The sequence below is a fragment of the Ictidomys tridecemlineatus genome, chromosome 8 (genome assembly GCF_052094955.1).
Source record: "Ictidomys tridecemlineatus isolate mIctTri1 chromosome 8, mIctTri1.hap1, whole genome shotgun sequence".
Classification (NCBI taxonomy): domain Eukaryota; kingdom Metazoa; phylum Chordata; class Mammalia; order Rodentia; family Sciuridae; genus Ictidomys; species Ictidomys tridecemlineatus.
In genome coordinates this window covers 143,482,403-143,498,794 of record NC_135484.1, presented here as the reverse complement: position 1 = coordinate 143,498,794, position 16,392 = coordinate 143,482,403, and the positions used below count along the sequence as shown (strand labels likewise).

General features: G+C 38.5%; 1 protein-coding gene across 3 annotated transcripts in view; it reads right to left on the bottom strand.

Moving 5' to 3' along the window:
- Nucleotides 1-16,392, bottom strand: part of LOC110598371 (small integral membrane protein 13) — a 135,433-nt gene that overhangs the window by 102,786 nt on the left and 16,255 nt on the right. The window contains exon 2 of one of the 3 annotated variants that reach the window (XM_078020540.1): nt 7,621-10,866. The exons of the other annotated variants lie outside the window; for them this stretch is intronic. Within the exon in view, the coding sequence (XP_077876666.1) occupies nt 10,679-10,866 (188 nt within the window). The 3' untranslated portion in view covers nt 7,621-10,678. Of the gene's footprint in view, nt 1-7,620; nt 10,867-16,392 lie in introns of those variants that run through there. 3 annotated transcript variants of the gene reach the window in all.

Below are 16,392 nucleotides of genomic sequence, written 5' to 3'. Positions count from 1 at the left end.
TAAATTATGGCTTCGTCTTGTGTTTGCATTTGAATATGTATTTGTTTTCCTTTGTGCTGAATGATACGAAATGACTTGGAAGCTTCCGATAAAAAAAAAAAAAAAAAAAAAGAAAGAAAGAAAACGCTTTTCCCTTCTTTAAGCCACAAAAAGAAGCCCAGGGTCTGGCAAGGTCTGTCCAAGGTCAAGTTACTTTACCTCTTGGAACCTCAAGGTCTTTACCTGTAAAGTAAGGATGGTACATTCCTGCCTTCCTCATCTGTCATGAAGCTCTGGGGTTGAATGGAGGAAATACATGAAAAAGAATTTTGCAAGTGAAGGCACTATTCAACACAAAGCCTGAGTGTTCCCATGACACTCTCACAAGTAGGTGTGTGGGCGCTGGGTGGATCACCCATTCCCCTTTCATTTCCTGAAATTGTCTAGTCTCTGGAGCCCTATACTAGGAGCTGAAGTTCAAGCGCTGTTTGGGAGCATTCCTGTTCTCAGACATCAACCCCTCAGCAGTGGGAGTCAAGGGATTATAAATGATGTCCCCTGACTTACCTCGGCTTTAGATGGTGACAAGAGATATTCATATGTGGTCAAAACAGTTCTATTGTCCTGTCCTAATGATGTCCTACTCCCCTTTACTCAAAATGTTCTTCTTTGATCAAAAGTATAGAGGGCCTCACTAAGTTGCTGAGGCTGGCCTTGAACTTATGATCCTCCTGCCCCAGCCTCCCCAGCTACTGGGACCACAGGTGTGCAGCCCATCTGTACCATTTTAAAGTGCAGACTCCTCACTGGACCAGCATAGAAAAGGCACAGGACAGCCAACTCTTGAAAACTAACGCCACCTTGTGGTCAAAGTCTGCTGTTTTGAGAGCATCAGACAGGATTGACCTTGAGCAAAGGGGCAAGGAATAAAGTAGATCAGAAGACACAGAAAGGATGAGGAGCTTGCAAAAAAAAAAAAAAAAAAACTAAATGGCAGCTATTTTCAAGAGATGCTGGTGAGAATCAAACCTCTCTGATTTTAGAGTCTCAGGTTCTGACAGGAAGACGGAAAATAGGCAGCTGGCAGACTAAAATGTTATTTCCGTGTAAAAGCTATTTATTATTAAAATAGTGATTGATTCAACTCAGTGGGAGTAATAGCCTTTAATTGCATAAACCTACCAGCAAATGTTTAACCCTCCCCTGGGATCAGGCCACTGAAAGAAAGGAAGACTCTCCATGAGGACACGTGACAGAGGAACTGGTTGGAAAGGGGAGGGCTTTCTGACTTACTTCTGAAACAGCTCTTGAAACCATACATTCTTCTCCATTTTCTTATTACCCTCTGCCAGTGATGTACTGTCATAGTATTATAATAATGGTCCATATGTTTAAGGTTTTTGTTGGGATGACATGAGCCAGTACAGAGGGTGCATTTAGAGGATGCCAAGTATTCTCTGCTTTTCTGTGCTCAAGAAGGCCTCCTCAGACAGGGATTTGTGAGTGGAAGTCTGAAGAACGACTAGGAGTTAAGGAGAGGGAGGAGAGTGTTCTTGGCTGGCAGAAGGACCCAGTGATGAAGGGTGCGTGTCGGAGTGGGGACAGAGTGCATGTGTGTTCATGCAGCAAGTGACAGGGCATGTTAAGGCGCCAACCTTTTTTCTAACAGAAGTGGGAAGCCATTCAAATGCTATAAGCAAGGACACAGCAAATTTCAGTTTCAAAAAGGTCACTCTGGTGACAAGGAGAAAAGACTAAAGATGGATTATGTCAACGAGAGACAGCCACAGTGGCCGTGGTCAACAGTGAGCACAGAATTGCAGGCAATACTCTTCTAAATGCACCCTCTGTACTGGCTCATTTAATCCCAACAAAAACTCTAAAAATATGTACCATTATTATAATACTACTACTACATCACTGGCAGAGGGTAATAAGAAAATAGAGAAAAGCATATGGTTTCAAGAGCTATTTCAGAAGTAAATCAACAAGGCCTGATTATGTGTTAGATACAGGACACCAAACAGGGAGGTGTCAAGGATGATACCTAGGCTGCTGCTGACTCATGCAATTACTTAAGGACACTGGAAGAACACCAGGTTTGCAGGGTCACAGATTTGACCTTGCAGACGTTAGATCTGATCAGCATTTACGAAAGCTGAGATACTGAGAAGACAGGTGGGTCAAGAGAGAAATGTGGGCCCCACCAGTGAAGACATGATAGCTGAAGTCACAGATAGATGGCCTGAGGGGACAGCACAGAGTAAGGAAAGGGCTAGAATTTAAGCTCAGGAAACTCTTTAACCCTTAGTTGCAAGATAAACATGAGGTGGAGGTGTGACCGGTTGGACAGGAATAAAATCAGTAAAGCCAGGAGAATTGAGTGTCATAGAAAGCCAAGGAAAAGAACATTTCAAAGAAAGAAATGAGCAGGCTGGGGTTGTGGCTCAGTGGTACAGTGCTTGCCTGGCATGTGTGAGGCACTGGGTTCGATCCTCAGTACATCAGAACCTCAGATATAAATTAAATAAAGGTATTGTGTCCATCTACAACTAAAAATAGTATAAATAATAAAGAAAGAACGAGCAATGATGACAAATGCTCAGGCAGAGCTGAGGACTAGAAAATGTCCTTCTGAGTAGAGATCATTGTCTTGTGTGGTCTGGCATGAAATGGAGAAGGGAGAGAAGGAGGCCTTACCTTTATTCTCTCAAGACAAAATATGCTTAAGGAATATACTTCAGTGTTGAAGGGAACTAATCATTAGGGAGTGACTGGATCTATCGGAGAAGAAATCACTGATAGTGTCAATTGCTGAAAAGTTGTGATGAAATCCAATGCCCAGGAGAGATTCATTTCAGAGGAGGGGTCTGTTCTCATGCCCCAGATGGGATGGAGGGACGGGAACAGATACAGACAGGTGTGAACGCTCCAGAGAAGGGGAAGTGGATTCCTGGCTCTGGTTTCCAGTGGCTCTGATATAAGATGTCCAGTCCCTGCCAGAATGGGGTGCATGGTCAGAGAGGATTAGTATCTCGAATGTTCACATAGTTCTGTTCTTACCCGGTGACCTCTGTTTGACCAAAATTGCTCCCACCCCTTTTTATTCCAAATGTGTCTGATATCATAATTATATAATTAAATATTACAATGAAATGAGTGTGAAATGAGGGTTGCTGTTTTTAGGAAAACTCAATTCAATACTTTGGGAAAAACAGATAAAGGCAAAATGCTAAAGATCCTACCCATCTACACATACAATGAGGCAATTGTAAATACACACCTGCTTTACAATGATCAACTATAAAATACTGTCAGTACTAACTACATTAGTACTAACTACATTAGCAGTATTATAAAATGGAACTCTAGGACCATGGGTGATAAATATAGTACAAAAAATCTTTGGTCTGCAAGGTCCTATTCTTGTTCTAATTTTGGGAGAATACCACCATTAGTCACAGAATTATGTCTGGCTTTTGCAAAGAAAATGAGATGTAACTCTAGTGGGTTTTTATTCTGTGGGAGAAAAAAAAAACATAAAAAGCCTCGGCCTTACCATTTGTGTAGGATGAGTGTGCCCATTTTTGGGACTCCACTTTTCAACTGACATTTTCCAATGAGCTCAGAAGCTCCTAGACGAAGGTGTCACTAAGAAAGTTTGTACAGGTATAAAGGTAACTAAGAGAAAGGAAAGGACAGTGGTTAAGTTATTGGTTGCTTCCTACATACTGAAATGCTCAACGGGTATTTTTAAAATATCATTTCTAGAAGACAGAAAACAGAGAGGTTAAATTCAGAGACAGGAAACAGGGAGGTTAAATAATTGCCTGCTCCCAAGTTATAGCATTTGGATGGAATGCTTTTTCTCCTGATCTTTATCCTAAGATCCAGATTGGTCAATTCCACTGCTCTTACATGCAACTGGGCTTATCCTCAAACTGTCCCCTCAAACATATTCTGCCCTGTGTCCTCCACCACTGATCCACATTGACTCATCCTTGTCTCTCACATCTCATCAATTACCACACCCTGTCAAATGGACTCCCATCCAAATCTTCAACATGGCTTCATGATATCATCAGCCTTGTATGGATTCACAGCATCTTTTGCAGGGACTACTACAATAATTTACCATTACCACAATTTTAAAAGTCAGATCTGAGTAACATCATTGAAAGCTTGCTCTTAAAATTTTCTTCATTTTGCTTCTAGAGGATTACTCTTCTATGGTACGTTACTGTTTCTTTTTGTAGCCCTTAATGAACTTTTTACCAGTCTCTTAAACATTGATATTCTTTAGGGACCTTAGTCTGTTTGTGCTACTATTACAGAATACTTGAGACTGGGTAATTTATAAAGAACAGAAATTTGATTCTAACAGTTCTGGAGGATAGGAAGTCCAAGACCAAGGATTCCAACTGCCAGATTCAGTGTCTGGTTTCAAGATTACAGGTACCATGGCACATGTCTACAATCCCAGCTACTCAGAAGGAGGAATGTTAGATTTAAGGCCACATTGGGCAACTTAGTAAGACCCTGATTCCAAATTACTTTTTTTTAAAGGACTGGGTATGTATGATAAAGGGTTCTTAGGTTCAACCCCTAGTATTGGATTTAAAAAAAAAAAAAGTGATGTTTCTTTGCTGTGCTCTCTGGAGAGGAAGAACAGTGTCCTCACATGGCAGAAGAGAGCAAATCGACTCCTGCAGTCATGTCCTCATGACCTGGACACCTCTCAAAAGGCCCGGTACTCATCACTGTCACATTAGGGATTAAATATACAACACACACATACATTTAAGGGGAAAAATATTCCCTCCACCTTCCCCCCAGTGGAACCTATTTTTGTATATTGCTTCAACTGCACCTACATACAATGAGTTTGTGTCGACTCATACCTTCAGACTGCTTCTGTCCATCTAATTACCAAGAAGCACCTCAAAATCAAGTAAGTAGGCCCCAAACTAGACTTCCATCTTCCATTTCCCTAGACCCAGTGTCAAACCTACTGCTTCTATGGGCATCAGTCAATGTTCTCGACCTCAAACTTACTTGCTGGAAACATCTTTGCTACTCCTTCTCCTTCATCCACTCTCACAGTTCAATCTCAGCCCTCCTGAGTCTCCATTCCCAATCTTCTCATGATTACTCCCCTTGCAGTCCCCCAGTAGTTCTGTATTTTTGCTTGAACAATTTAAGAGACACCCTGTTTCCACCGTGCCTCCAATCTGTCCTCAATGCAGGTAGCAGAAGTTTCCTAAGCCACTTGCACCCAGTCCAGTAGACTGGAAGAATCAGTGTTCTCACTCAATTTAAAATATTGCAATACTCTATATTACATATGGCTTGAACTTCAAAGCCTTTGCCATTGCATACAAGGTCTTTGTGACCTAGATCCTTCATACATCTCTAGCCTCAAACTAGTGTCCCCATTTGCACTCTCTATTCCAAGAATAAGCACCTATCTAGTTCTCCAAACAGACTCTTCCGGTGACTGCCCTTAAACATGCTATTCCTTTTGTCTGAATTTTCATCCCCTCTACCCCCACCTGGAAAGCTCCTACTCCACCCTTCAAAATCCTTAGTGAAGCTTTTGCTGTCACCAACTCCCCCCACACAAAGTTCTCCATGGTGTTACTTTTATACTCCAGTTGAAGAATTTATGCCTGTAAAAGGCCTGTGTAGCTGCCAGGAATGTGAGCACTCCCTCAGCTCCTCCAATTCCTCTTACATTCTCAGTAAACTCCTTTTAAAAGCCAGCTAACATTCCAGAATTTGCAGTCAGTCTTCCAACAACCTGATCTGGACCCAAGTTCATGGTCACCTTCTCCATCCCAACTCTAGCCATCCTGTGGAAGTATTAGTGGCCATGCTGATGACTCACACCGTACCCTAGAGTAAGCCCTCATTCTCAACCTGCCCATTTCCTATGGTTCTATTTATACGTCTGCTCAGAACTGTTCCACCTCCAGAGTCCTTGTCTCCCCCTCAAGCTCTCTCTTCTACCGATCCTACATTGTACTCATTTCATTTTCAATCCCTACCCCTTTCCCATCCACCCAGCTCACCAGGGCCTCAAGTTGATTCTTCTTACAGGCCAGCCCAAACCCTTGTTGGGCCAAGCCCCGACAATCTCTAATGGCCCTACTCTTGAGAGGAGCCCATCATACAAAGCCAGGCTGGCAAATCCATTTACTCCTGACAGCTGAGCACTGCTGAAGAAAAATCCCAACTTGGGCCACTGAAATTCATGCTTTCCTATCCCAAATAGGTTCTCAAAAGCATTCCTTAATCTTTTTACTAGTCTGTGATTTTCTCAGTGCTCCTAGTTGGTTATACTGACAAAAATGTGGGACATGATCTACTGTGAATAGAATATTTAAAAAATCTTTAGAGTATTGGATATGAGAAAGCAAAGAGGCTAAATAAGATAAATAATTCAGCCCTAATTTAGGTTCTAAGACAATAATTTCATGGCACTAAGAAATACCACCGCTAACCTATTTTTTCTTAGTTTATTCTAGTTTGAAAAACAAGATGAAGTATGAACCATTAGTAAAAATGGCTGTTTTGAGACCCCTTCACGTCCAAGGTACCCTTTGTGCTAATTCTTTATCAATGAATACACAACTTGTTTGTTTTCATTTTTATTTATTCTGTGCAGTTTAAAATAAAAGTTAAAACATCATACAAACCACAGAAGCTTTAGCTATAGTACTGACCAATTTTTAAACAAAAATCACTGAGTGATTATTTACGCACATTCCTCATCTTTAGGGTTACATCTTGTTGTCTGTACAAAGGTATTGATAACACACACAGTCTAATTCCTCATATGCTTATTTGTCGAGCAGCAAGATGACAATGCATCATAGCACACGAGGTTTCCTTTAAGAAACCACAGCAGCAGTATTTGGTGAATGTTATGCATAGAAATGACCCAGAGGTAATGTGAACATTCCTCATCAGAGGGGTAGCACGGGACACTAACAAATGGGAAATGTAACTTTTTAATATAAAATGTTACTCTTTATGCTTTAAATGTAAAACTCTGAGACACTTTAGAAGCAGACAACACAAGGTGCTTTAACTCCAGACTCCAAAACCAAACGTTATTCTATTAGTTGCTAAGAGTCCAGGACCTTTGAGGACTGCTCATTGGCTTTTTAAAGTCAACTTCAAATATATAAGCATTTAGTTTACCAGTCAAAATCTAAGCTACACTGATTACATGTTACATTAAAACATATCTACTGAGAAAGGCTGAAGTTTAAAAAGATTACATTGTTGACTTCAAAACTGTTATTCTTAAGAGAAACAATGCACTACTTTCAATCTTTCAACTTAAGATGCCATGTTGTGTGAATCCATAACTTTATATCTTTCCATATTTCAACAAAATATTTTGAAATGGTTCTTAAACCTAATAACATCTAAAGAAATGGTCAGCACGTCTGTGAAACAGCTGTTTAACACATAACAATGCTTCCTCTATGGAAATCCAGTGAGTGCATTTTATATTTAACTTGACGTAAGTATTTCAAACCCATTTTAACAGTGCTATACAAATATTTAGTGGTTTTTTTTGGCATTAAATCTGAAAGATGCTACCACACAGGCAATTTTCACCCCCCCCCCAAAAAAAAAAAAGTTCAGAAGCAAAAGACTGATCTGGGAATAGTTAGCTAAGAAGGAAATGAAACCAATCTACCTGAGTCCTTGAATTTAGAATCAATCCTCAAAAAGATGGCATACTCCAGAACTATCATTTTGGAGGAGGGTTCAGGTAAAAGTCTACTATTTGTATGTGTTTTTAATACTCATAACCTTGAAATTAACCACAGGATAGTCCACTTCCCACTGAATGACTCATTTTCAGTGAGACTAAAAATGCAGCTGGGATGCAGTTTTGGTTAAAATTCAGCTACAAAAAAACAATAAAATAAAACAGGGAAAGAATAGAAATACCATATCACATAAATAATTCTGCACTAATAACTATTTCTCTTCCATCTCTTAGTGGTCTTAGAAATACGCACTATGTTACATGGGGTGCATGAAAAGAAAGTTTTAAATAAAGGATTAGCCTGCAGATTCTTCATTATTGGCATCAGTAATTTTACTCTCCTCCAGTGAATTATAGCATGGCAAGTATGACCTATTATATGCTCTTAGGTATATTTCTCAAGTAAGTTAAGCAGAACATTTCTTAAAATGCTATAAAACAACGGAAGCTTGAAGCATTAGCGCCAATAAATAATGCCCAACATATATAGCTTTACACGGATTACATTCCATTAATTTGCAGGTGACTACAGATTTGGGGGTAGGACTGCATCAGCTATCATTCTTTAATACTGACACAACAGGACACTCATCAGCTACTTAAATATTTCAGTAATTATTAACTAAACCTTATATAGCCACCATAAAACACAAACATAAAGAAAGCCAGCACTCAGAGCATTCTAAAATAAAAAAGTCTAATTTGATATCCTTCCAGCACCAAGATGCTTTCAGGCATTCATTTTTCTAACTGATGACCATGTGAATGTAATGTCCAGCTGATACATGAAACATTAAAATTAATGCTAGAAACTGTGTCACTGCTCTTTTATGCCCTAGTCATACAGCATCCAATAAGGAAACGAAGACAGAATGACTGTGCTCCTCTCGCAGCTGCTCCTCTAGCATCTGCGAGCACACACACAGTTCTGCTCTGTAAATTCCCTTTTAATATGTCCAAAGGTCTACAGTATCAGCAAAGATGTGCTCATCAGGAACACAACCTAGGGCAGAGCTAGTCAACTGTGAGGAGACCAACAAAACTGAATGAGCACGAAGAATGAGGTATCAAACATAATTACAAACCTCCATAAATTGGAGGTGATGACTAATTCTGAGAAACAAAGGTGAAAAACAGAAGAACTCAGATTAATCAAACAAACTGGCTTTGCATTTCGTTCTTATACAAAGCAGGGAACACTGAACAGTAAGTTTTGTGAATCCATACCTCTCTTCCCCAGTAAACACTCAGTCCAAAAATCAGTGAAGACAAACATGGATACCTGGCAAGAGTTGTTTTACAGTTACGCGGGTATTTCCACCCGGTATATTTTCAACACCCAGTACCTCTGAGGTCTTGTCACTGGATTATTGTGAAAAAGTAGTTTCTCCACAACACATGCCTTAAGCATAAAGTCCTCCCATACAAAGGGAGTGACTAACCCTACTCTTCCTAGAGAATAGTTCTTCCTATTCCTAACTACTCTAAAATCTTGAATAGATTACCCAAAAAAATGTATTTCATAGAAGATAACTATTTAACATGAGTCAGTATTAAGTATTCCAATAAATAGATGCCATCTTGAAAAGAAAAATAAATTTATCATGACGAGACCATTTTTATTTAATCAGATACTATCAGTTAAGATGCACCGTATTATTACAAAGAAAAACACTACCCTTGAAACTACAACCTAATGCCTATAGCACAGAAAACATTTTATATTCATTAAAACAGTGCTCTTAAAAGATTTTTGTCACACCAATCTTGTGTGTATGTAAAGAATGTGGGAAATAAACTGGTCAAGTTATAACTATAACTTCATATTCTGAACCCAGCTCTTCTAAATCACTTCTCACGTCACCGTCCTCGCTGTCTGCATTTGCCCACATGACATGGCCCTTGGCATCTTCAAGAGGACTGGCGATGCAGCATTTCTTGAAAGAATGCTCCACCACTGTCTTCTGTTTAATGTCAGTGGGAAGTTTTGGACAAAACAATGTCTGATGTCTTAATGACAGTCCAGCTCGACGCATGAATCGGTCACACCAGCCTCTTGTTGCTTTAAATTTTGTTTCATCAATTCCGAGGGTTTTGGCAATTTCCCCTGCCTTTGACTGCATTACTTGGCGTGTGATAGGCAATCCTTTAGCACATGCCTCACTGACAAAATGTAGTACAGCTTCATCTACTTGTGGGTATCTTCCTTTCTTAGGTCCCGTAAAACATTTTGTGGTTGCTTTGCAAGAAAATATGGAATTTCGGTCATTCCTCCAACGGCGAATATTTGCTTCACTAATATCAAATGTTCGCCCCGCTGCTCTGTTTCCATGCTTTTCCGCATATACAATAACCCTACGTTTCAATGCTGAGTCATAGTGTAATCTTTTAGAAGACATTTTAAAAGGCCAATTAAACTGAAACATTTGATACCAATAATACATGTCAGTTAAGGGGATGCCACTATGAGCTGTAAATTCACACATGCACAAGCTAGGATAATTATGTGACTATCCTGGCTGACAGTAATGAGATGCATCCCCATTTCAGACAAGTTAAAACATGAAGAATACATTTTGAATATTAAAATATGCTTTTCAAGCTTGAAATGTTTATGAGATTCACACCAGTGCAAACAAACAAACAAAAAAATCCCAAGAGCCAAGGAATAAATGTGTTGAGCAGAAAGCTATCAAAACAAAATATTATCTTTAAGATGAAATTTGCAAAGGTCCAATTTGGTTTTAATTCCCTTTATTACTATATGGCTTACATATAAATTTTTTGAACTGGATATGAAATCCAAGTATAAATGTTCTTCAGGCATTTAGTATATTTCAAAGCCAAGTCACTAAGACAGAGGCTCATAATTGCCTTTCATTGTATACTAATGAAGGACCCTGTCTAGGATCAATGGCCTTCGTCAGTAGGTGCCCTCCTTTGGCGTGCAGATCTGACTCTGTGTGGAGAGGATGAAGGGTCTTCTTCAGTTTCAGACCCTGAAGGCTCATGATCTCCCTCCTGGGATCCTGTGTCTCCCACTAGTTCCCGTAGAAACTTGAATTTAGATAAAAACAGATGCCACACAAAATACCAACCTAAAGAAAGAAAGAAAACATTAAAAAAAATTATTATAATATTAACAACTGGAACATTAGAGTTAATTGGGAGGTGTAAGACAAAACAATATATAAAAACAAATAAATACATGTAATTATGATATATTCCTATAACAAGCATTTATTAAGCATTGATGATATACAAGGCCTAAGGATAAACACTGAGACTATATAGTAATGGCAAAAAGAGTTTCTGCTTTCATGGAATTTAGAACCCAAGCTTGGTGCAGTCACATTAAAATTACGAGATTATGATATCTAAGAAAGAATATTTTTACATTAAAATCAATTTTTGGAGAATTTTTCTGGGGAAAAAGGAATTTATTTGGCAAATGTCTGTAACATTCACATCTCAAAGATACTGACTAAAAGCAAGTGTGCATCAACAAGAATAAAGGTGTCAAATAGTGGGAATCAACTGTGCTATGGTGAAAATTTCAGTCAAGATCAAGCTATTAAAAGTTTCTAGAAATAATTTTCATAGAAAATTAATAATTTCTTTAATTACAAGACAAAAGAATAAAGTCAGAGAACCAGTTTTAGATTCAAGATTTTTAAAATACTAATTTAAAAAAAAAAGCATTTTCATGTCAAAATTGTTAAGGAACAAACATCAGTCAATAAAAATTCAAACAGGATAAAACTTCTAAACCCGGCTTGGTGGCTCTAAGACATTAAGAGCATATAATAAACAAAATTAACCATTATAACAAAGGGTTTTGTGCTGATGTGTTTTCTTGGTGCCTTCTAAACTCGGATACTACCCTGAGCAGCAAAGAACCATAGCATATTCTGTGGAAACAAAGCCCAACTGGCTTTTCTACCCAGGAGTTAAAGGAGGTCAAGACAATGGCCACTTTTAATGTGACTTGTTTCTTAGAATCTGTGAAAACAAGAATATATGCTTAACATACACTCCTTGGCACTAAAAGACTAACTCCCAGGATATTTAATCCATTTCTCGGGTTTTTGCTTTCTATAACCATTTTTGAGCATTTTGTCTTAGTAAAGCACCTAACTTTGTAAAATACTTTAATAATGTTCCAAATTAATGTGCTCTCCCTTCACCCAAAACTCTGCAAAACAGGCACAGTAAATCACTGGAAAGAGCATTGGGAAGGAGTGAGGAGTCCCAATTTACACTGAAGATTCACAAGTTATCTAGGGTTTGGTGCCTGGCACTGAGTATGCATTTTGTAAAAAGCTCAGCTAATGTGAGCTACAGTGATCCCTGAGCAGAGGCACCTGAGGTTAAGTGTTGTTTTTTTAGTTATTTCTTCTTCTAGAGATAAAATTCATGTACCATGAAATTCATCCTTTTAAACTGTAAAATCCAGTGGTTTTTAGTATATTCACAAGGATGTGCGTATCACTACTGAACTCCAGAACATTTTTAACAATCCCCCCAAAAGCCCAAAACCCTTTAGCATTTACTCTCTATTCTCTTCTCCCATGGCCCCTGGCAACCACTACTCTACTCATGTGGCCATGAACTTGCCTATTCCAAACATGTCACATAAATGGAATCATAAATATTTGGCCTTTGCTCACTTTGGCTGTTTTCCAGGTTCCTCTGTACTGTTGCACATGCAAGTACTTCATTTTCTTTTTATTTTCATTTCACCGTATGAATATATCATATTTTGTTTAAACTTTTACCAACTGATTGGACATGTGGGTTGTTTCTACTTTTGGGATTGTAATAAAAATTAGTTTCCACTTTTTGGCTACAGTGATTATCTGTATACAAGTGTTGGCATGTCTATCCATGCTTGGGTATATATCTAGAATTGCTGGGTCGTATGGTAGGTCTGTGTTTTACTGTCTCAGAAATGGCTAAACTGCTTTTCAAAGCAATTGCAGCACTCTGCGATACCACCAGCAACACCCCCATCCTCACTCACACCTTTTATTATCCATCTAAACAGTCAACCTAGCAGGTATATTTTGATTTGCATTTTCCTCATAAATAATATTGTTGACCACTTTTTTGTGCTTATTAGCCATTTGCCTAATTCTTTGGATAAATGTCTAGTCACTCATTTTAAAAATTATTAAGTTGTGTTTTTTATGTATTACACAGATGCTTATCAGATATGTTGTATGAATATTTTCTCTCATTCTGTGAGCTATCTTTTTGCTGCCTTGATAATGTCCTCTGAAGCACAAAAGTTCTTGATTTTTGAAGAAGTCTAAGTTCTCTCTCTCTTTTATTTAAGTTTTTTTTACCTGCTTATGCTTTTGGTGTCCTTTATAGGAAACTACTGACTTACCCAAGGTCATGAAGACTTACACCTATGTACTCAAAGAGCTTCATAGTTTCAGCTCTTGAAGCCAGATTTAAAGTTAGGTAGTCAGTGTAGTTAGGTAAATCGGGTATAATACCAAGTGAGATCTAAAATGGAGGCCATGTTGAGAATGAATTCCGGGAAAAGTTGAACAACTCTTGGAATGTTAATGAAGTCCAGGAAAAGCCCAAGGCCAGAGCCCATCCCAAAAAAGTGTTAAAGAACAGCCCCCAGCAAACTTGAAGATGCTGACTCAGAAGTCCTTCCTGACCAGATTACATATTTGGCCCACCTGTGTCCCACCCCTCAGGCCTTCCCATGTTCCATCACTGAAGGAACTACAAAAAGGGGAAACAACCACACTTCCACAGATTCCATCTCTTGGATCCCCTTCTTCCTCTGGGAGAAGTCTTTTCTGCTGTCCTTTAATAAACTTCTAATTTCCACTCTGACCTTGCCTTGGTGTGCTTCTCTGGTGTTATTCTTCAACACTGGGGAAGCAAGGACTCATCACCTGTCATTGGCGGTAACACTCTTACATTTAAGTCTTTGACCCACTGTAGTTAATTTTGGTGTGAGAGGTGAATCCAAATTCATTCTTTTATATATGGATATCAATATTTTTCACCCAAAACATGGTCTTGACAACTTTGTCAAAAATCAATCACTTAGTAGTTTATTTCTGGAGTCTCAAATCTACTAACTTGTATGCCTAGCTTTATATCAATACCACACCATCTTGATTACAGTAACTCTGTATTAAGTATTGAAACCAAGTATACAGCCACTGTGTTCTTTTTCAAGTTTGTCTTTTAATTACTGAGTCACTTGCATTTACAGGTGAGTCTTAGAATAAGTGTGTCAACTTTTAGGGAAAAGGCAGCAAAAAATTTTATAGGGATTGAACTGAACCTGAAGATTACTCGGGGGACCTACACTGTTTTTGTAATACTTCCCTGTACTCACCCAAATCTTCCCATATTAAACATGCATGGTTTTGATAATCAGGAAAAATAATTAAAAAGTTGATAAATAGGGCTGGGGATATGGCTTAGTGTCAGAGCACTTGCCTCATGCCATGTGAGGCACTAGGTTCGATCCTCAGCACCAAATAAAAATAAATAAACATAGATATTGTGCCCATGTATAACTAAAAAAAATTTTTTAAAAAGCTGATAAATAAATCAAAAATACTTACATAAACTGATTTTTTAAGATACCTCCTCAATGTCATTAATTGGCCTAAATTAGTAAAGTCAGTTGCTTTCAATAGATACTTAAAAAACAAAACAAAACCAACTTTCTATAACTCTTTAGTTTTCAGAACATAACTTCAAGTTGTAAGAACTTATTTGACAAAATACTGTGTTAAACACATTATAAAAGTGAATGTACTATCAAGAAATTATAAGTCAGTAAAAGATGACTTGACTTCAGTAAGACCACAGATTCCAACAGTGTCTACAAGGTAATAAGTGACCAAAAAGAAGAATAAGGGAGATGATAAGAAAGGGAAAATCTTTCACTGAAAGGAGATCATGATTGAAAGGCCATCACCACTGGATTTCTAACCATAAAATGTTCTAGTGACCTTGAGATGATTAATATTAGAAAACAAAGTCTCCAGCACAAACATCTACAAAATAAAGAGCTGAGGGTAGTAGCTTCTCCAATTTTTATAAAACACACACCCTCAAGTTTTTAAAATCACTGTCAGTAACCAAATAGTATGGAGATTTAATTCCAAGTGAAAATTCTGAAGGCAGTGGCCATGGGAAAGACCCCAGGGTCTAGAGAAGCAAATTATACCACGCCCCACCACCACTCTCCTCCCATCCAGGCCTGCTAAACCATGGAGTCTCCATACTTCTATACTTGTTATCCTCAAATCTGGAGATAAGCAAACATTAAAAGTGTGCAATTCTGCCTAGGTTTATGTCCTGTGTGGTTTGCATGGAAGGATGTAGACAGTGGCACTGTGACAAAAAAAGCATAAGGTAGAAAAATTCCCCTAATAAATGTGAGGAGTTAATCTGCTGGGCAGATGAACAAATAGCCACCATGGGTTTTTTACAATGACTATTGTAATGATAAGGTGGGGAGGGCAAAGAGATAAATCGTAGTGTTGGTAGCAGTAAAATGGTAGCCGTAGTCACTAAATTGACTAGTTCAACAAGATGTCCTCTGAGGGACTTAACTTTTGACAGAACTATTAAAACAACCTGGGCCAGGTGCAGTGGCGCATGCCTGTAATCCCAGCCACCAGGAGGCTGAGACAGGATAGCAAGTTCAAAGCCAGCCTCAGCAAAAGCAAGGTGCTAAGTGAGATCCTGTCTCTAAATAAAATATAAAATAGGGCTGGGATGTGGCTCAATTGGCAAAAAAAAAACCTTAACCTGAGGAGAGATGGAGCAGGGGCTAGAGTGAAGGGACTCTCTAAATCACAGTACCTAGCACTGAAGATGCTTCCATGCACAACAGAGTGTTTATCAAATAAGGCTACCAGTTTGAATAAAGGATGATACTAAAAATTATAGGTAGTTTGAAGGAAAAGCAACTACCCAACACATTTTGGGAAAAGCACTATAAACCCCCAATGGGTATACACAGGAAAAGTATGACTTAGCAAAGAAACTGAGAGGCAATATAATGCCAAATAAAACTGCTAAGATATTCAAAGATATGCTAATTAGACAGGGAAATAATAATAGTCTTTAAAAAAATTGGGGCTAGAAAAGTTTTGCACATAACACCTAATGGCCAAATTGTTATTTAGTTTAACTGAACTATCTCATCACGTATTTCTGGCATATCACATTTCTTGTAGCTAATAGGGCTCTAATCTCTAATATTTTATTTGTGGTAATCTTACAACAAATACAACACAAAGGAGAAAGTCATACACATAGTTCATCTGTTATTCTAGTAAAGCAGCTTTTAATTCAAGTAACAGAAACTCTAAGACTTAGCTAAACCAAAAAATGGCAATAAACTGATGGGTGTCTGAGAGCCCGTGGGAAGAGGCACTCATACCAAGAATCAGAACTAACGTCATTCTCTCAGCATTGTTTCTGCACTCTTCTTCATCCTTCTCTATGCTTCTCTTTGCACAATGCCGCTCCTTCCCCATCTTTCTTTCTATGACTTTTTAGCTCATACTCTCAAAACACAGCCTAGAAGATCTGCTCCATTATGTAAAGGATCAGCCCTACCTCTC